Source organism: Carcharodon carcharias, chromosome 7 (assembly GCF_017639515.1).
Source record: "Carcharodon carcharias isolate sCarCar2 chromosome 7, sCarCar2.pri, whole genome shotgun sequence".
In the NCBI taxonomy this organism is placed as follows: Eukaryota; Metazoa; Chordata; class Chondrichthyes; order Lamniformes; family Lamnidae; genus Carcharodon; species Carcharodon carcharias.
The window spans coordinates 187,000,843-187,021,206 of record NC_054473.1 but is presented as its reverse complement, the minus strand read 5'-3'; the positions used below and the strand labels follow the sequence as shown (position 1 = coordinate 187,021,206).

General features: G+C 51.8%; 1 protein-coding gene and 1 non-coding gene across 3 annotated transcripts in view; both read right to left on the bottom strand.

Annotated features, from left to right (window-relative positions):
- pdcd2l (programmed cell death 2-like) overlaps positions 1 to 19,325 on the bottom strand; it is a 51,233-nt gene extending 31,908 nt beyond the window's left edge. Inside the window, exons 1-2 of one of the 2 annotated variants that reach the window (XM_041192263.1) lie at positions 19,202 to 19,325; positions 15,862 to 16,025 (exon numbers count right to left, since the gene is read on the bottom strand). In XM_041192263.1, the coding sequence (XP_041048197.1) occupies positions 15,862 to 16,004 (143 nt within the window). In that variant the 5' untranslated portion in view covers positions 16,005 to 16,025; positions 19,202 to 19,325. Of the gene's footprint in view, positions 1 to 15,861; positions 16,026 to 19,190 lie in introns of both variants that reach the window. The other variant, XM_041192262.1, reaches the window with a different exon arrangement.
- On the bottom strand, positions 18,896 to 18,968 carry trnar-acg. The gene has a single exon. It is a non-coding gene; the product is annotated as a tRNA-Arg (tRNA).
- Positions 19,326 to 20,364: the final 1,039 nt, after the last annotated feature.

Genomic DNA, 20,364 nt, shown 5'->3' with positions numbered 1-20,364 from the left:
GAGAGAGAATGGGGGGAACAGAGAGAGAGAGAGAATGGGGGGAACAGAGAGAGAGAGAGAGAATGGGGGGAACAGAGAGAGAGAGAGAATGGGGGGAACAGAGAGAGAGAGAGAATGGGGGGAACAGAGAGAGAGAGAGAATGGGGGGAACAGAGAGAGAGAGAGAATGGGGGGAACAGAGAGAGAGAGAGAATGGGGGGAACAGAGAGAGAGAGAGAATGGGGGGAACAGAGAGAGAGAGAGAATGGGGGGAACAGAGAGAGAGAGAGAGAATGGGGGGAACAGAGAGAGAGAGAGAATGGGGGGAACAGAGAGAGAGAGAGAATGGGGGGAACAGAGAGAGAGAGAGAATGGGGGGAAACAGAGAGAGAGAGAATGGGGGGAAACAGAGAGAGAGAGAATGGGGGGAAACAGAGAGAGAGAGAGAATGGGGGGAACAGAGAGAGAGAGAGAATGGGGGGAACAGAGAGAGAGAGAGAATGGGGGAACAGAGAGAGAGAGAGAATGGGGGAACAGAGAGAGAGAGAGAATGGGGCAACAGAGAGAGAGAGAGAGAATGGGGGAACAGAGAGAGAGAGAGAATGGGGGAACAGAGAGAGAGAGAGAATGGGGGAACAGAGAGAGAGAGAGAATGGGGGAACAGAGAGAGAGAGAGAGAATGGGGGGAAACAGAGAGAGAGAGAGAATGGGGGAACAGAGAGAGAGAGAGAATGGGGGGAACAGAGAGAGAGAGAGAGATGGGGGAACAGAGAGAGAGAGAGAATGGGGGAACAGAGAGAGAGAGGAATGGGGGAACAGAGAGAGAGAGAGAATGGGGGGAACAGAGAGAGAGAGAGAATGGGGGGAACAGAGAGAGAGAGAGAATGGGGGGAACAGAGAGAGAGAGAGAATGGGGGGAACAGAGAGAGAGAGAGAATGGGGGGAACAGAGAGAGAGAGAGAATGGGGGGAACAGAGAGAGAGAGAGAATGGGGGAACAGAGAGAGAGAGAGAATGGGGGGAACAGAGAGAGAGAGAGAATGGGGGGAACAGAGAGAGAGAGAGAATGGGGGGAACAGAGAGAGAGAGAGAATGGGGGAACAGAGAGAGAGAGAGAATGGGGGGAACAGAGAGAGAGAGAGAATGGGGGAACAGAGAGAGAGAGAGAATGGGGGGAACAGAGAGAGAGAGAGAATGGGGGAACAGAGAGAGAGAGAGAATGGGGGGAACAGAGAGAGAGAGAGAATGGGGGGAACAGAGAGAGAGAGAGAATGGGGGGAACAGAGAGAGAGAGAGAATGGGGGGAACAGAGAGAGAGAGAGAATGGGGGGAACAGAGAGAGAGAGAGAGAATGGGGGGGAACAGAGAGAGAGAGAGAATGGGGGGAACAGAGAGAGAGAGAGAATGGGGGGAACAGAGAGAGAGAGAGAATGGGGGGAACAGAGAGAGAGAGAGAATGGGGGAACAGAGAGAGAGAGAGAATGGGGGGAACAGAGAGAGAGAGAGAATGGGAGGAACAGAGAGAGAGAGAGAATGGGGGGAACAGAGAGAGAGAGAGAATGGGGGAACAGAGAGAGAGAGAGAATGGGGGAACAGAGAGAGAGAGAGAATGGGGGAACAGAGAGAGAGAGAGAATGGGGGGAACAGAGAGAGAGAGAGAATGGGGGGAACAGAGAGAGAGAGAGAATGGGGGGAACAGAGGAGAGGAGAGAGAATGGGGGGAACAGAGAGAGAGAGAGAATGGGGGGAACAGAGTGAGAGAGAGAATGGGGGGAACAGAGAGAGAGAGAGAATGGGGGGAACAGAGAGGAGAGAGAGAATGGGGGGAACAGAGAGAGAGAGAGAATGGGGGAACAGAGAGAGAGAGAGAATGGGGGGAACAGAGAGAGAGAGAGAGAATGGGGGGAACAGAGAGAGAGAGAGAATGGGGGGAACAGAGAGAGAGAGAGAATGGGGGGAACAGAGAGAGAGAGAGAATGGGGGGAACAGAGAGAGAGAGAGAATGGGGGGGAACAGAGGAGAGAGAGAATGGGGGGAACAGAGAGAGAGAGAGAATGGGGGGAACAGAGAGAGAGAGAGAATGGGGGGAACAGAGAGAGAGAGAGAATGGGGGAACAGGGAGAGAGAGAGAATGGGGGAACAGGGAGAGAGAGAGAATGGGGGGAACAGAGCGAGAGAGAGAGAATGGGGGGAACAGAGGGAGAGAGAGAATGGGGGGAACAGAGGGAGAGAGAGAATGGGGGGAACAGAGGGAGAGAGAGAATGGGGGGAACAGAGGAGAGAGAGAGAATGGGGGGAACAGAGGGAGAGAGAGAATGGGGGGAACAGAGGAGAGAGAGAATGGGGGGAACAGAGAGAGAGAGAGAATGGGGGGAACAGAGAGAGAGAGAGAATGGGGGGAACAGAGGAGAGAGAGAGAATGGGGGGAACAGAGAGAGAGAGAGAATGGGGGGAACAGAGGAGAGAGAGAGAATGGGGGGAACAGAGGGAGAGAGAGAATGGGGGGAACAGAGGGAGAGAGAGAATGGGGGGAACAGAGGAGAGAGAGAATGGGGGGAACAGAGGGAGAGAGAGAATGGGGGGAACAGAGGGAGAGAGAGAATGGGGGGAACAGAGGAGAGAGAGAATGGGGGGAACAGAGGGAGAGAGAGAATGGGGGGAACAGAGGAGAGAGAGAGAATGGGGGGAACAGAGGGAGAGAGAGAATGGGGGGAACAGAGGGAGAGAGAGAATGGGGGGAACAGAGGGAGAGAGAGAATGGGGGGAACAGAGGGAGAGAGAGAATGGGGGGAACAGAGGGAGAGAGAGAATGGGGGGAACAGAGGGAGAGAGAGAATGGGGGGAACAGAGGAGAGAGAGAGAATGGGGGGAACAGAGAGAGAGAGAGAATGGGGGGAACAGAGGGAGAGAGAGAATGGGGGGAACAGAGGGAGAGAGAGAATGGGGGGAACAGAGGGAGAGAGAGAATGGGGGGAACAGAGGGAGAGAGAGAATGGGGGGAACAGAGGAGAGAGAGAGAATGGGGGGAACAGAGAGAGAGAGAGAATGGGGGGAACAGAGGAGAGAGAGAGAATGGGGGGAACAGAGGGAGAGAGAGAATGGGGGGAACAGAGGAGAGAGAGAATGGGGGGAACAGAGGGAGAGAGAGAATGGGGGGAACAGAGGGAGAGAGAGAATGGGGGGAACAGAGGGAGAGAGAGAATGGGGGGAACAGAGGGAGAGAGAGAATGGGGGGAACAGAGAGAGAGAGAGAATGGGGGGAACAGAGGGAGAGAGAGAATGGGGGGAACAGAGGGAGAGAGAGAATGGGGGGAACAGAGGGAGAGAGAGAATGGGGGGAACAGAGGGAGAGAGAGAATGGGGGGAACAGAGAGAGAGAGAGAATGGGGGGAACAGAGGAGAGAGAGAGAATGGGGGGAACAGAGGAGAGAGAGAGAATGGGGGGAACAGAGAGAGAGAGAGAATGGGGGGAACAGAGGGAGAGAGAGAATGGGGGGAACAGAGGGAGAGAGAGAATGGGGGGAACAGAGAGAGAGAGAGAATGGGGGGAACAGAGGGAGAGAGAGAATGGGGGGAACAGAGGGAGAGAGAGAATGGGGGGAACAGAGGAGAGAGAGAATGGGGGGAACAGAGAGGAGAGAGAGAATGGGGGGAACAGAGAGAGAGAGAGAATGGGGGGAACAGAGAGAGAGAGAGAATGGGGGGAACAGAGGGAGAGAGAGAATGGGGGGAACAGAGGAGAGAGAGAATGGGGGGAACAGAGAGAGAGAGAGAATGGGGGGAACAGAGAGAGAGAGAGAATGGGGGGAACAGAGAGAGAGAGAGAATGGGGGGAACAGAGAGAGAGAGAATGGGGGGAACAGAGAGAGAGAGAATGGGGGGAACAGAGAGAGAGAGAGAATGGGGGGAACAGAGAGAGAGAGAATGGGGGGAACAGAGAGAGAGAGAGAATGGGGGGAACAGAGAGAGAGAGAGAATGGGGGGAACAGAGAGAGAGAGAGAATGGGGGGAACAGAGAGAGAGAGAGAATGGGGGGAACAGAGAGAGAGAGAGAATGGGGGGAACAGAGAGAGAGAGAGAATGGGGGGAACAGAGAGAGAGAGAGAATGGGGGGAACAGAGAGAGAGAGAGAATGGGGGGAACAGAGAGAGAGAGAGAATGGGGGGAACAGAGAGAGAGAGAGAATGGGGGGAACAGAGAGAGAGAGAGAATGGGGGGAACAGAGAGAGAGAGAGAATGGGGGGAACAGAGAGAGAGAGAGAATGGGGGGAACAGAGAGAGAGAGAGAATGGGGGGAACAGAGAGAGAGAGAGAATGGGGGGAACAGAGAGAGAGAGAGAATGGGGGGAACAGAGAGAGAGAGAGAATGGGGGGAACAGAGAGAGAGAGAGAATGGGGGGAACAGAGAGAGAGAGAGAATGGGGGAACAGAGAGAGAGAGAGAATGGGGGGAACAGAGAGAGAGAGAGAATGGGGGGAACAGAGAGAGAGAGAGAATGGGGGGAACAGAGAGAGAGAGAGAATGGGGGGAACAGAGAGAGAGAGAGAATGGGGGGAACAGAGAGAGAGAGAGAATGGGGGGAACAGAGAGAGAGAGAGAATGGGGGGAACAGAGAGAGAGAGAGAATGGGGGGAACAGAGAGAGAGAGAGAATGGGGGGAACAGAGAGAGAGAGAGAATGGGGGGAACAGAGAGAGAGAGAGAATGGGGGGAACAGAGAGAGAGAGAGAATGGGGGGAACAGAGAGAGAGAGAGAATGGGGGGAACAGAGAGAGAGAGAGAATGGGGGGAACAGAGAGAGAGAGAGAATGGGGGGAACAGAGAGAGAGAGAGAATGGGGGGAACAGAGAGAGAGAGAGAATGGGGGGAACAGAGAGAGAGAGAGAATGGGGGGAACAGAGAGAGAGAGAGAATGGGGGGAACAGAGAGAGAGAGAGAATGGGGGGAACAGAGAGAGAGAGAGAATGGGGGGAACAGAGAGAGAGAGAGAATGGGGGGAACAGAGAGAGAGAGAGAATGGGGGGAACAGAGAGAGAGAGAGAGAATGGGGGGAACAGAGAGAGAGAGAGAATGGGGGGAACAGAGAGAGAGAGAGAGAATGGGGGCAACAGAGAGAGAGAGAGAATGGGGGCAACAGAGAGAGAGAGAGAATGGGGGGAACAGAGAGAGAGAGAGAATGGGGGCAACAGAGAGAGAGAGAATGGGGGTAACAGAGAGAGAGAGAGAATGGGGGGAACAGAGAGAGAGAGAGAATGGGGGGAACAGAGAGAGAGAGAGAATGGGGGGAACAGAGAGAGAGAGAGAATGGGGGGAACAGAGAGAGAGAGAGAATGGGGGGAACAGAGAGAGAGAGAGAATGGGGGGAACAGAGAGAGAGAGAGAATGGGGGAACAGAGAGAGAGAGAGAATGGGGGGAACAGAGAGAGAGAGAGAATGGGGGAACAGAGAGAGAGAGAGAATGGGGGGAACAGAGAGAGAGAGAGAATGGGGGGAACAGAGAGAGAGAGAGAATGGGGGAACAGAGAGAGAGAGAGAATGGGGGGAACAGAGAGAGAGAGAGAATGGGGGGGAACAGAGGGAGAGAGAGAATGGGGGGAACAGAGAGAGAGAGAGAATGGGGGGAACAGAGAGAGAGAGAGAATGGGGGGAACAGAGAGAGAGAGAGAATGGGGGGAACAGAGAGAGAGAGAGAATGGGGGGAACAGAGAGAGAGAGAGAATGGGGGGAACAGAGAGAGAGAGAGAATGGGGGAACAGAGAGAGAGAGAGAATGGGGGGAACAGAGAGAGAGAGAGAATGGGGGGAACAGAGAGAGAGAGAGAATGGGGGGAACAGAGAGAGAGAGAGAATGGGGGGAACAGAGAGAGAGAGAGAATGGGGGGAACAGAGAGAGAGAGAGAATGGGGGGAACAGAGAGAGAGAGAGAATGGGGGGAACAGAGAGAGAGAGAGAATGGGGGGAACAGAGAGAGAGAGAGAATGGGGGGAACAGAGAGAGAGAGAGAATGGGGGGAACAGAGAGAGAGAGAGAATGGGGGGAACAGAGAGAGAGAGAGAATGGGGGGAACAGAGAGAGAGAGAGAATGGGGGGAACAGAGAGAGAGAGAGAATGGGGGGAACAGAGAGAGAGAGAGAATGGGGGGAACAGAGAGAGAGAGAGAGAATGGGGGGAACAGAGAGAGAGAGAGAATGGGGGGAACAGAGAGAGAGAGAGAATGGGGGGAACAGAGAGAGAGAGAGAATGGGGGGAACAGAGAGAGAGAGAGAATGGGGGGAACAGAGAGAGAGAGAGAATGGGGGGAACAGAGAGAGAGAGAGAGAATGGGGGGGAACAGAGAGAGAGAGAGAATGGGGGGAACAGAGAGAGAGAGAGAATGGGGGGAACAGAGAGAGAGAGAGAATGGGGGGAACAGAGAGAGAGAGAGAATGGGGGGAACAGAGAGAGAGAGAATGGGGGGAACAGAGAGAGAGAGAGAATGGGGGGAACAGAGAGAGAGAGAGAATGGGGGGAACAGAGAGAGAGAGAGAATGGGGGGAACAGAGAGAGAGAGAGAATGGGGGGAACAGAGAGAGAGAGAGAATGGGGGGAACAGAGAGAGAGAGAGAATGGGGGGAACAGAGAGAGAGAGAGAATGGGGGGAACAGAGAGAGAGAGAGAATGGGGGGAACAGAGAGAGAGAGAGAATGGGGGGAACAGAGAGAGAGAGAGAATGGGGGGAACAGAGAGAGAGAGAGAATGGGGGGAACAGAGAGAGAGAGAGAATGGGGGAACAGAGAGAGAGAGAGAATGGGGGGAACAGAGAGAGAGAGAGAGAATGGGGGGAACAGAGAGAGAGAGAGAATGGGGGGAACAGAGAGAGAGAGAGAATGGGGGGAACAGAGAGAGAGAGAGAATGGGGGGAACAGAGAGAGAGAGAGAATGGGGGGAACAGAGAGAGAGAGAGAATGGGGGGAACAGAGAGAGAGAGAGAATGGGGGGAACAGAGAGAGAGAGAGAATGGGGGGAACAGAGAGAGAGAGAGAATGGGGGGAACAGAGAGAGAGAGAGAATGGGGGGAACAGAGAGAGAGAGAGAATGGGGGGAACAGAGAGAGAGAGAGAATGGGGGGAACAGAGAGAGAGAGAGAATGGGGGGAACAGAGAGAGAGAGAGAATGGGGGGAACAGAGAGAGAGAGAGAATGGGGGGAACAGAGAGAGAGAGAGAATGGGGGGAACAGAGAGAGAGAGAGAATGGGGGGAACAGAGAGAGAGAGAGAATGGGGGGAACAGAGAGAGAGAGAGAATGGGGGGAACAGAGAGAGAGAGAGAATGGGGGGAACAGAGAGAGAGAGAGAATGGGGGGAACAGAGAGAGAGAGAGAATGGGGGGAACAGAGAGAGAGAGAGAATGGGGGGAACAGAGAGAGAGAGAGAATGGGGGGAACAGAGAGAGAGAGAGAATGGGGGGAACAGAGAGAGAGAGAGAATGGGGGGAACAGAGAGAGAGAGAGAATGGGGGGAACAGAGAGAGAGAGAGAATGGGGGGAACAGAGAGAGAGAGAGAATGGGGGGAACAGAGAGAGAGAGAGAATGGGGGGAACAGAGAGAGAGAGAGAATGGGGGGAACAGAGAGAGAGAGAGAATGGGGGGAACAGAGAGAGAGAGAGAATGGGGGGAACAGAGAGAGAGAGAGAATGGGGGGAACAGAGAGAGAGAGAGAATGGGGGGAACAGAGAGAGAGAGAGAATGGGGGGAACAGAGAGAGAGAGAGAATGGGGGGAACAGAGAGAGAGAGAGAATGGGGGGAACAGAGAGAGAGAGAGAATGGGGGGAACAGAGAGAGAGAGAGAATGGGGGGAACAGAGAGAGAGAGAGAATGGGGGGAACAGAGAGAGAGAGAGAATGGGGGGAACAGAGAGAGAGAGAGAATGGGGGGAACAGAGAGAGAGAGAGAATGGGGGGAACAGAGAGAGAGAGAGAATGGGGGGAACAGAGAGAGAGAGAGAATGGGGGGAACAGAGAGAGAGAGAGAATGGGGGGAACAGAGAGAGAGAGAGAATGGGGGGAACAGAGAGAGAGAGAGAATGGGGGGAACAGAGAGAGAGAGAGAATGGGGGGAACAGAGAGAGAGAGAGAATGGGGGGAACAGAGAGAGAGAGAGAATGGGGGGAACAGAGAGAGAGAGAGAATGGGGGGAACAGAGAGAGAGAGAGAATGGGGGGAACAGAGAGAGAGAGAGAATGGGGGGAACAGAGAGAGAGAGAGAATGGGGGGAACAGAGAGAGAGAGAGAATGGGGGGAACAGAGAGAGAGAGAGAATGGGGGGAACAGAGAGAGAGAGAGAATGGGGGGAACAGAGAGAGAGAGAGAATGGGGGGAACAGAGAGAGAGAGAGAATGGGGGGAACAGAGAGAGAGAGAGAATGGGGGGAACAGAGAGAGAGAGAGAATGGGGGGAACAGAGAGAGAGAGAGAATGGGGGGAACAGAGAGAGAGAGAGAATGGGGGGAACAGAGAGAGAGAGAGAATGGGGGGAACAGAGAGAGAGAGAGAATGGGGGGAACAGAGAGAGAGAGAGAATGGGGGGAACAGAGAGAGAGAGAGAATGGGGGGAACAGAGAGAGAGAGAGAATGGGGGGAACAGAGAGAGAGAGAGAATGGGGGGAACAGAGAGAGAGAGAGAATGGGGGGAACAGAGAGAGAGAGAGAATGGGGGGAACAGAGAGAGAGAGAGAATGGGGGGAACAGAGAGAGAGAGAGAATGGGGGGAACAGAGAGAGAGAGAGAATGGGGGGAACAGAGAGAGAGAGAGAATGGGGGGAACAGAGAGAGAGAGAGAATGGGGGGAACAGAGAGAGAGAGAGAATGGGGGGAACAGAGAGAGAGAGAGAATGGGGGGAACAGAGAGAGAGAGAGAATGGGGGGAACAGAGAGAGAGAGAGAATGGGGGGAACAGAGAGAGAGAGAGAATGGGGGGAACAGAGAGAGAGAGAGAATGGGGGGAACAGAGAGAGAGAGAGAATGGGGGGAACAGAGAGAGAGAGAGAATGGGGGGAACAGAGAGAGAGAGAGAATGGGGGGAACAGAGAGAGAGAGAGAATGGGGGGAACAGAGAGAGAGAGAGAATGGGGGGAACAGAGAGAGAGAGAGAATGGGGGGAACAGAGAGAGAGAGAGAATGGGGGGAACAGAGAGAGAGAGAGAATGGGGGGAACAGAGAGAGAGAGAGAATGGGGGGAACAGAGAGAGAGAGAGAATGGGGGGAACAGAGAGAGAGAGAGAATGGGGGGAACAGAGAGAGAGAGAGAATGGGGGGAACAGAGAGAGAGAGAGAATGGGGGGAACAGAGAGAGAGAGAGAATGGGGGGAACAGAGAGAGAGAGAGAATGGGGGGAACAGAGAGAGAGAGAGAATGGGGGGAACAGAGAGAGAGAGAGAATGGGGGGAACAGAGAGAGAGAGAGAATGGGGGGAACAGAGAGAGAGAGAGAATGGGGGGAACAGAGAGAGAGAGAGAATGGGGGAACAGAGAGAGAGAGAGAATGGGGGGAACAGAGAGAGAGAGAGAATGGGGGGAACAGAGAGAGAGAGAGAATGGGGGGAACAGAGAGAGAGAGAGAATGGGGGGAACAGAGAGAGAGAGAGAATGGGGGGAACAGAGAGAGAAAGAGAATGGGAGGAACAGAGAGAGAAAGAGAATGGGAGGAACAGAGAGAGAGAGAGAATGGGAGGGAAACAGAGAGAGAGAGAGAATGGGGGAACAGAGAGAGAGAGAGAATGGGGGAACAGAGAGAGAGAGAGAATGGGGGCAACAGAGAGAGAGAGAGAATGGGGGCAACAGAGAGAGAGAGAGAATGGGGGCAACAGAGAGAGAGAGAGAATGGGGGGAACAGAGAGAGAGAGAGAATGGGGGGAACAGAGAGAGAGAGAGAATGGGGGAACAGAGAGAGAGAGAGAATGGGGGGAACAGAGAGAGAGAGAGAATGGGGGGAACAGAGAGAGAGAGAGAATGGGGGGAACAGAGAGAGAGAGAGAATGGGGGGAACAGAGAGAGAGAGAGAATGGGGGGAACAGAGAGAGAGAGAGAATGGGGGGAACAGAGAGAGAGAGAGAATGGGGGGAACAGAGAGAGAGAGAGAATGGGGGGAACAGAGAGAGAGAGAGAATGGGGGAACAGAGAGAGAGAGAGAATGGGGGGAACAGAGAGAGAGAGAGAATGGGGGGAACAGAGAGAGAGAGAGAATGGGGGGAACAGAGAGAGAGAGAGAATGGGGGGAACAGAGAGAGAGAGAGAATGGGGGGGAACAGAGAGAGAGAGAGAATGGGGGGAACAGAGAGAGAGAGAGAATGGGGGGAACAGAGAGAGAGAGAGAATGGGGGGAACAGAGAGAGAGAGAGAATGGGGGGAACAGAGAGAGAGAGAGAATGGGGGGAACAGAGAGAGAGAGAGAATGGGGGGAACAGAGAGAGAGAGAGAATGGGGGGAACAGAGAGAGAGAGAGAATGGGGGGAACAGAGAGAGAGAGAGAATGGGGGGAACAGAGAGAGAGAGAGAATGGGGGGAACAGAGAGAGAGAGAGAATGGGGGGAACAGAGAGAGAGAGAGAATGGGGGGAACAGAGAGAGAGAGAGAATGGGGGGAACAGAGAGAGAGAGAGAATGGGGGGAACAGAGAGAGAGAGAGAATGGGGGGAACAGAGAGAGAGAGAGAATGGGGGGAACAGAGAGAGAGAGAGAATGGGGGGAACAGAGAGAGAGAGAGAATGGGGGGAACAGAGAGAGAGAGAGAATGGGGGGAACAGAGAGAGAGAGAGAATGGGGGGAACAGAGAGAGAGAGAGAATGGGGGGAACAGAGAGAGAGAGAGAATGGGGGGAACAGAGAGAGAGAGAGAATGGGGGGAACAGAGAGAGAGAGAGAATGGGGGGAACAGAGAGAGAGAGAGAATGGGGGGAACAGAGAGAGAGAGAGAATGGGGGGAACAGAGAGAGAGAGAGAATGGGGGGAACAGAGAGAGAGAGAGAATGGGGGGAACAGAGAGAGAGAGAGAATGGGGGGAACAGAGAGAGAGAGAGAATGGGGGGAACAGAGAGAGAGAGAGAATGGGGGGAACAGAGAGAGAGAGAGAATGGGGGGAACAGAGAGAGAGAGAGAATGGGGGGAACAGAGAGAGAGAGAGAGAATGGGGGGAACAGAGAGAGAGAGAGAGAATGGGGGGAACAGAGAGAGAGAGAGAGAATGGGGGGAACAGAGAGAGAGAGCGAATGGGGGAACAGAGAGAGAGAGAGAATGGGGGAACAGAGAGAGAGAGAGAATGGGGGGAACAGAGAGAGAGAGAGAATGGGAGGAACAGTGAGAGAGAGAGAATGGGGGGAACAGTGAGAGAGAGAGAGTGGGGGGAACAGAGAGAGAGAGAGAATGGGGGGAACAGAGAGAGAGAGAGAATGGGGGGAACAGAGAGAGAGAGAGAATGGGGGGAACAGAGAGAGAGAGAGAATGGGGGGAACAGAGAGAGAGAGAGAATGGGGGGAACAGAGAGAGAGAGAGAATGGGGGGAACAGAGAGAGAGAGAGAATGGGGGGAACAGAGAGAGAGAGAGAATGGGGGGAACAGAGAGAGAGAGAGAATGGGGGGAACAGAGAGAGAGAGAGAATGGGGGGAACAGAGAGAGAGAGAGAATGGGGGGAACAGAGAGAGAGAGAGAATGGGGGGAACAGAGAGAGAGAGAGAATGGGGGGAACAGAGAGAGAGAGAGAATGGGGGGAACAGAGAGAGAGAGAGAATGGGGGGAACAGAGAGAGAGAGAGAATGGGGGGAACAGAGAGAGAGAGAGAATGGGGGGAACAGAGAGAGAGAGAGAATGGGGGGAACAGAGAGAGAGAGAGAATGGGGGGAACAGAGAGAGAGAGAGAATGGGGGGAACAGAGAGAGAGAGAGAATGGGGGGAACAGAGAGAGAGAGAGAATGGGGGGAACAGAGAGAGAGAGAGAATGGGGGGAACAGAGAGAGAGAGAGAATGGGGGGAACAGAGAGAGAGAGAGAATGGGGGGAACAGAGAGAGAGAGAGAATGGGGGGAACAGAGAGAGAGAGAGAATGGGGGGAACAGAGAGAGAGAGAGAATGGGGGGAACAGAGAGAGAGAGAGAATGGGGGGAACAGAGAGAGAGAGAGAATGGGGGGAACAGAGAGAGAGAGAGAATGGGGGGAACAGAGAGAGAGAGAGAATGGGGGGAACAGAGAGAGAGAGAGAATGGGGGGAACAGAGAGAGAGAGAGAATGGGGGGAACAGAGAGAGAGAGAGAATGGGGGGAACAGAGAGAGAGAGAGAATGGGGGGAACAGAGAGAGAGAGAGAATGGGGGGAACAGAGAGAGAGAGAGAATGGGGGCAACAGAGAGAGAGAGAGAATGGGGGGCAACAGAGAGAGAGAGAGAATGGGGGGAACAGAGAGAGAGAGAGAATGGGGGCAACAGAGAGAGAGAGAGAATGGGGGGAACAGAGAGAGAGAGAGAATGGGGGGCAACAGAGAGAGAGAGAGAATGGGGGGAACAGAGAGAGAGAGAGAATGGGGGGCAACAGAGAGAGAGAGAGAATGGGGGGAACAGAGAGAGAGAGAGAATGGGGGGAACAGAGAGAGAGAGAGAATGGGGGGAACAGAGAGAGAGAGAGAATGGGGGGAACAGAGAGAGAGAGAGAATGGGGGGAACAGAGAGAGAGAGAGAATGGGGGGAACAGAGAGAGAGAGAGAATGGGGGGAACAGAGAGAGAGAGAGAATGGGGGGAACAGAGAGAGAGAGAGAATGGGGGGAACAGAGAGAGAGAGAGAATGGGGGGAACAGAGAGAGAGAGAGAATGGGGGGAACAGAGAGAGAGAGAGAATGGGGGGAACAGAGAGAGAGAGAGAATGGGGGGAACAGAGAGAGAGAGAGAATGGGGGGAACAGAGAGAGAGAGAGAATGGGGGGAACAGAGAGAGAGAGAGAATGGGGGGAACAGAGAGAGAGAGAGAATGGGGGGAACAGAGAGAGAGAGAGAATGGGGGGAACAGAGAGAGAGAGAGAATGGGGGGAACAGAGAGAGAGAGAGAATGGGGGGAACAGAGAGAGAGAGAGAATGGGGGGAACAGAGAGAGAGAGAGAATGGGGGGAACAGAGAGAGAGAGAGAATGGGGGGAACAGAGAGAGAGAGAGAATGGGGGGAACAGAGAGAGAGAGAGAATGGGGGGAACAGAGAGAGAGAGAGAATGGGGGGAACAGAGAGAGAGAGAGAATGGGGGGAACAGAGAGAGAGAGAGAATGGGGGGAACAGAGAGAGAGAGAGAATGGGGGGAACAGAGAGAGAGAGAGAATGGGGGGAACAGAGAGAGAGAGAGAATGGGGGGAACAGAGAGAGAGAGAGAATGGGGGGAACAGAGAGAGAGAGAGAATGGGGGGAACAGAGAGAGAGAGAGAATGGGGGGAACAGAGAGAGAGAGAGAATGGGGGGAACAGAGAGAGAGAGAGAATGGGGGGAACAGAGAGAGAGAGAGAATGGTGGGAACAGAGAGAGAGAGAGAATGGTGGGAACAGAGAGAGAGAGAGAATGGGGGGAACAGAGAGAGAGAGAGAATGGGGGGAACAGAGAGAGAGAGAGAATGGGGGGAACAGAGAGAGAGAGAGAATGGGGGGAACAGAGAGAGAGAGAGAGAATGGGGGGAACAGAGAGAGAGAATGGGGGGAACAGAGAGAGAGAATGGGGGGAACAGAGAGAGAGGGAATTGGGGGGAAAGAGTGAGAGAGAGTGGGAATTGGGGAGAGCCGGAATTGGGGAGAGAGAGAGAGAGGGAATTGGAGAGAGAGAGAGAGAGGGAATTGGAGAGAGAGAGAGAGAGAGGCAATTGGAGAGAGAGAGAGAGAGAGAGAGAGAGAGAGAGGGAATTGGAGAGAGAGAGGGAATTGGAGAGAGAGAGAGAGAGAGAGATAGAGGGAATTGGAGAGAGAGCGAGAGGGAATTGGGGAGAGAGAGAGCGAGAGAGAGAACAAATTGGGGAGAGAGAGAGAGCGAGAGAATGAATTGGGGAGAGAGAGAGAGAGAACAGGGAGGAGAGAGAGAGAGTGAATGGGGGAGAGAGAAAGGTAGAATGGAGAGAGAGAGAGGGAGTGGGGAGAGAGTGAGAGTGAATGTGGAGAGAGAGAGAGAGAGCCTTTGTAATACCACAATGACAATGGAGGCAGTGAAGAACTTGAAGAAGAAATTTACGAGGCTGATATGAGAGAGAATGTTTTTCACTCTGGGCAAGAGAATAAACTAGAGACCTTAAGAAAAGGTAGGATGTGTGGCTAGCCACTAATAAATCTAATCAGGAACTCAGGAGAAACTCATTGACCCACAGAGTGGTAAGAATGTGGAACTTGCTACCACAGGGGATGTTTGAGGTGAACAGCAGAGATACATTTAAGAGGAAGCTGGATTGACAAATGAAGCAGAAAGGAATAGGATATTTGATTGAATTTTTTGAGGAGGTGATCAGGTGTGTAGATGAGGGTAGTGCAGTTGATGTAGTTTATATGGATTTCAGCAAAGCCTTTGACAAGGTCCCACATGGGAGACTTATAAAGAAGGCAAATGCACATGGGATACAGGGTAATTTGATAAGGTGGATTCAAAATTGGCTTAGTTGTAGAGGGTGATGACAGAAGGATGCTTTAGTGACTGGAACCCAGTGTCCAGTGGAGTACCACAGGGATCTGTGCTGGGTCCCCTATTATTCATCATTTATATAAATAACATAGATGACTATGTGGGGGGTAGGATTAGTAAGTTTGTGGATGACATGGAGATTGGCTGGGTGGTTAACAGTGAGTGTCTTGGGCTACAGGAAGATGTAGATGGGATGGTCAAATGGGCAGATAAGTGGCAGATGGAATTTAACCCTGAAAAGTGTGAGGTGATACACTTTGGAAGGAGTAATTGGACAAGGAAGTATTCAATGAACGGCATGACTAGGAAGTTCTGAGGAACAAAGGGACCTTGGTGTGTGTGTCCATAGATCTCTGAAGGTGGAGGGGCATGTTAGTGGGGTGGAGAAAAAGGCATATGGGACACTTGCCTTTATCAATCAAGGCATAGATTACAAAAGTAGGGAGGTCATGTTGGAGTTGTATAGAACCTTGGTGAGGCCACAGCTGGAGTACTTTGTGCAGTTCTGGTCACCACATTATAGGAAGGATGTGATTGCACTGGAGGGGGTGCAGAGGAGATTCACCAGGATGTTGCCTAGGATGAAACATTTAAGTTATGAAGAGAGGTTGGATAGACTTGGGTTGTTTTCATTGGAGCAGAGAAGACTGAGGGGTGACCTGATTGAGGTGTACAAGATTATGAGGGGCATGGACAGGGTGGATAGGGAGCAGCTGTTCCCCTTAGTTGAAGGGTCAGTCACAAGGGGACATAAGTTCAAGGTGAGGGGCAGGAGGTTTAGGGGGGATGTGAGGAAAAACTTTTTTACCCAGAGGATGGTGACGGTCTGGAATGCGCTGTCTGGGAGGGTGGTGGAGACGGGTTGCCTCACATCCTTTAAAAAGTACCTGGGTGAGCACTTGGCACCTCATAACATTCAAGGCTACAGGCCAAGTGCTGGTAAATGGGATTAGGTAGGTAGGTCAGGTGTTTCTCACGTGTCGGTGCAGACTCGATGGGCCGAAGGGCCTCTTCTGCACTGTGATTCTGTGATATCGATCAGGTGAGATGAAGTAGGCTGGGAGGAGGCTCGTGTGGAGCATAAACTCAAGCATGGTCTAGCTGGGCTGAATGGCCTGTTTCTGTGCTGTAAAATTCTTAAGTACAATTTAACAATCCTGTCCAATAACAAGTTCCTGAATTCTCAATTTTCAAGTTCCTGTAAGATGTTAGTGATCAGCTGGAGAGAACCTACCTGTCCGATCTCCCCCAGCACTCTGGTCTCTGACAAGCCAACACGTTGATGGTGCGATGATAGGGGGAGCCTTCCAGGGGGCAGTACACTTGAACCACATGAATAAGGGGATTACTGCAATGTGTACAGTGAGGATACTGCATGCTAATGCCAGGGACACAGTCCTGTGAGAAAGAAAAAACAGATCGCATCACTGTAAGAGTCTACAACACCACCACCACCATCTTCCCAAGGGCAGTTCGGGCTGGGCAATAAATGCTGGCCTAGCCAGCGATGCCCACATCCTGTGAATGAATTTAAAAAAACCTGACTGGAGGAGGCCATTCAGCCCCTCGATTCAGTTCCATCATCCAATCAGAACATGGCTGCTCTGGGCTTCAACTCCATTCACCCACCTTTGAGTTTTCACATGTACACGGACAGTACCCAGCTCTACCTCACCACTGTCCCTCTCAACCCCTCCCCGTCTCTGATTTGTCACGCTGCTTATCCGAGCTCCAGTACTAGATGAGCAGAAATTTTCTTCAATTAAATATTGGGAGGACTGAAGCCAATGTCTTTGGTCCCTGTCTCAAACTCCTTTCCCTGGTCACTGACTGCATCCCTCTCCATGTCAACGGTCCCAAGCTGAACCAGTCTGTTCACAGCCTTGGTGTTATATTTGACCCGGAGATGAGCCTCTGGCCACATATTCACAACATCACGAAGACCATCTATTTCCACCTCTGTAACATCACCCTGTCTCAACTCATCTGCTGCTGAAACCCTCATCCATGTCTCTGTTACCTCTAGACTCGACTACTAAACATACTCCTGGACAGCCTCCCATCTTATATGTTTCTTAAGCTTGAGGTCATCCAAAACTCTGCTGCCAGTCTCTTAACTCGCACCAAGTCCTGTTCCCTATCAGCCCTGTGCTCGCTGATCTACATTGGCTCCAGGTCAAACAACGCCTCAAATTTAAAGTTCTCACATTTGTTTACAAGTCTCTCATGGCTATTCCCCACACTACTATTACCGTCTCCATTTCTAACTTCCCTCCGAGTTCTCTCTGCTCCTCTGACTCTGGTCCATTGCACATCACCAATTCCATTGCTCCACCATTGGTGGCCATACCTTCAGCTGCCTAGGCCCTAAGTTTCAGAACTCCCTTTATAAATCCCTCTGCTTCTCTCTCCTATTTTAAGACACTTTTAAAGCCGTCTCATTGACCAAGCTTGACCAGCTGCCCTAATATCTCTTTATGTGGCTCAGTATCAAATTTTATCTGATAACACTCCTGTGAAACACTTTGGAATATTTTACAATGTTAAAGGTGCTATATAAATGGAAATTGTTGTTGTTGATACACCTGATTGGCAGCTAAGAGTCAGTCAGTCACGTTGGTGTGTACCTGAAGTTAATTATGGGGCAGACTAGATAAGGATGAAGATGAATACAGGCACTAATCTTTCATTTGTTTTTCTATAGCACCTCTCACATCCTTAAGCTGTCCAAAAGTGCATTACGACCAATAAGCTACATTTAATGTGCAATCACTGTGGGCAGCCAATTTGTGCACAGCAAGATCCCATAAACAGCAAATGTGATAAACGACCAGATAATCTCATCTCCGTTTGTGGGAGCTTGCTGTGTACAAATTGGCTGCTGCTTTTCCTAAATTCCAACAGTCCAGATAGTGGCATAGTGGTATTGTCACTGGACTAGTAATCCAGAGACCCAGGGATAATGCTGTGGGGACAAGCGACAGCCAGTGGAATTTGAATTCAATCTGGAATTGAAAAGCTAGTTTCAGTGATGTTGACCATGAAATCGTTGTCGATTGTCATAAAAACCCATCTGGTTCACCAATGTCCTTTAGGGAAGGAAATTTATCATCCTTACCTGGTCTGGCCTACATGTGACTCCAAATCCACAGCAATGTAGTTGATTCTTAACTGCCCTCTGAAATGGTCTAGCAAGCCACCCAGTTCAAGGACGACTAGGAAAGGGCAATAAATACTAGCCTTGCTGGCGACACCTACATCCCATGAACGAATAAAGAAAATACCAGGCTGTAACAGAGAACAACAATTTATACTGCACGAGAAGAGAGTGCTGATTGGTTGGCCAGTGGACATTCGGCACGCTTCTCATGCAGTATTAAATTGTTGTTCCCCGTTAGTCTTGGTAATTTCTTGCAAGCTGTCCTGACGAGTGCAAGGTGAAAAGCACGTCCCTTTTTAAGGTTTACCAGGCTGATTCTTGGGATGGGGGGGACTGACATATGAGGAGAGATTGAGTCAATTAGGATTATACTCGCTGGAGTTCAGAAGAATGAGGGGGGACCTTGTAGAAACTTATGAAATTCTAACAGGACTAGACAGGGTAGATGCTGGAAGGATGTTCCCGATGGTGGGAGAGTCCAGAACCAGGGGTCACAGTCTGAGGATATGGGTAGACCATTTAGGGCTGAGATGAGCAGAAATTTCTTCACCCAGAGAGTGGTGAGCCTGTGGAATTCGCTATCACAGGAAATAGTTGAGGCCAAAACATCCTATGTTCTCACAAGGAGTTAGATATAGCTCTTGGGGTGAAAGGGACCAAAGGATATGGGGAGAAAGCGGGAGCAGGCTATTGAGTTGGATGATCAGCCATGATCCTAATGAATGGTGGAGCAGGCTCGAAGGGCCGAACAGCCTCCTCCTGTTCCTAGTTTCTATGTTTCTATTCTTTCTTGTTCCGGGACAACCCTGCAGGATTGGTCTGCAAGGCCTAAAGGGCGGGGGGGTTGCTTATGTAGAGGGAGGCTTTTTACAGAGGTTGGCAGTTAGCATTGCAATGGTCCTAGCACGGGAGGAGACCATTCAGCCCATTGTGTCTGTGCCAGCTCTCTGAAGGAGCAACAGAGTTGCAATCACAAACTGCAACATTAAAGACAAAGTCTGTTTATTTTAAATGGTGGAGATGATGAATTATTGCAGGGTCGTACGGTGAAAAATTTTAAGGGTTTATTTTTCCAACTGTTTGTAAGGTTTGTTGAAAAAAAAAATTTCGAGCCAGCCAGGAGTCGAACCTGGAATCTTCTGATCCGTAGTCAGACGCGTTATCCATTGCGCCACTGGCCCGGCTACGAAGCTGTCGCTCTAGGAGGGCCTTAAGAGGACATGTCATTCACTCATCTCCCGCCCCCCTCCCTTTTACTGAATGGGGGTCCGATCACGTGCTTTGGAACCTTGTGTCGGCGGAATGGATACACCGCGTTCTACCCGCAGCGCCGCTCCCACCCTGGGTCCCCCCGCCGCCCACTTCCCTCCCCTCCCCTCCCCGCCTCCGCTTCCGCTTCTCACCGGGGTCGCACCCGCTTTGTTGGTGTCCCAAGAGCAGCGGCTCCCTCCCTCGATAGCCGTGTCCCGAATCCCCAATAAGACGGGCCGCCGGGGCTCCGGGCCGGGCGAGCAACTCATGCTGGTGTCCTGGTGCTCGGGGAGAGGGGGAGGGGGCGAATGCCGAGTAACTTGGAGGGTTCGAATCCCGTCCAATCAGCTGGTGTTTTATACCCTGCAGAACACTTTTATTTTTGTGCAATCTTTTTTATAGTTTATTCTGTGCAGCCATCACACGCATGATATATATATATATTTTTAAAAAATGTTATTCAAAAAAAAACGGATGCGTGTTTATCTTTGGAATGTTGGAAATTGCACTATTTTCAGACCCTCGCCCCCAGCCAATGACCTGGAGATTTATAATTCTCAATGAAACCCAACTATGAGGCCCCAGGGTCCCAGTCCTTGTCTTGCTGCAGTTCCCCTACCCTGTACTACTGATTGATTTATTGACATTGCATTAAATGCAGGACAGCAGAGCCTCTCCCCCACACACTTGGCAAATGGGTGGTAACTAGCCACTGTGGGAGTAGTTTTTGAATGGTCTGCCCAGGATAAAACTTGCCCGGTCCTCACTTGAAAGGGACAATTGGTCAAGGTGCATTATCTGGGTGTCCTGCTGCATGGATCACAAAAGGTTAGTGTGCAGGTGCAGCAAGTGCAGCCAAATGGAATGCTGACCCTTGTTGCAAAGGGGATGAAGTCTGGAAGTATCACAGCAGCTGTGCTCAGCTGTCATGAAGAGCACAGCTACAGCACAAGTCTGGAGTGCAGTGGTTTTTTTTCACCCTAGCTTGTTCCATTGAGCTTCCAGATGATGTTCGCTTGTGTCTCGGTCTTTTGCGCAGCCTCATAAGGATAACCTCTGGAACTCTTGAGATCAACTTCAGTTCAGTGGTTACCAGTCCTCTCAAATATCACCCTTCCCTCCATTTGACAGAACGCAGCAACACATAGAGGAATAGTTCGCATCAGCAGCAGCTTGGATTTCCCCGTCCGTAGAGACCTTCAAGACCTTATGATATTTTACTGTGTTAAAGGCGCTATATAAATGCAAGTTGTAACATTCAGACCATGGGTTAGAAACTGCAACAGGTGACTCCCTGGTGGGAAGAGGTCCCATGGACTTCTGCTG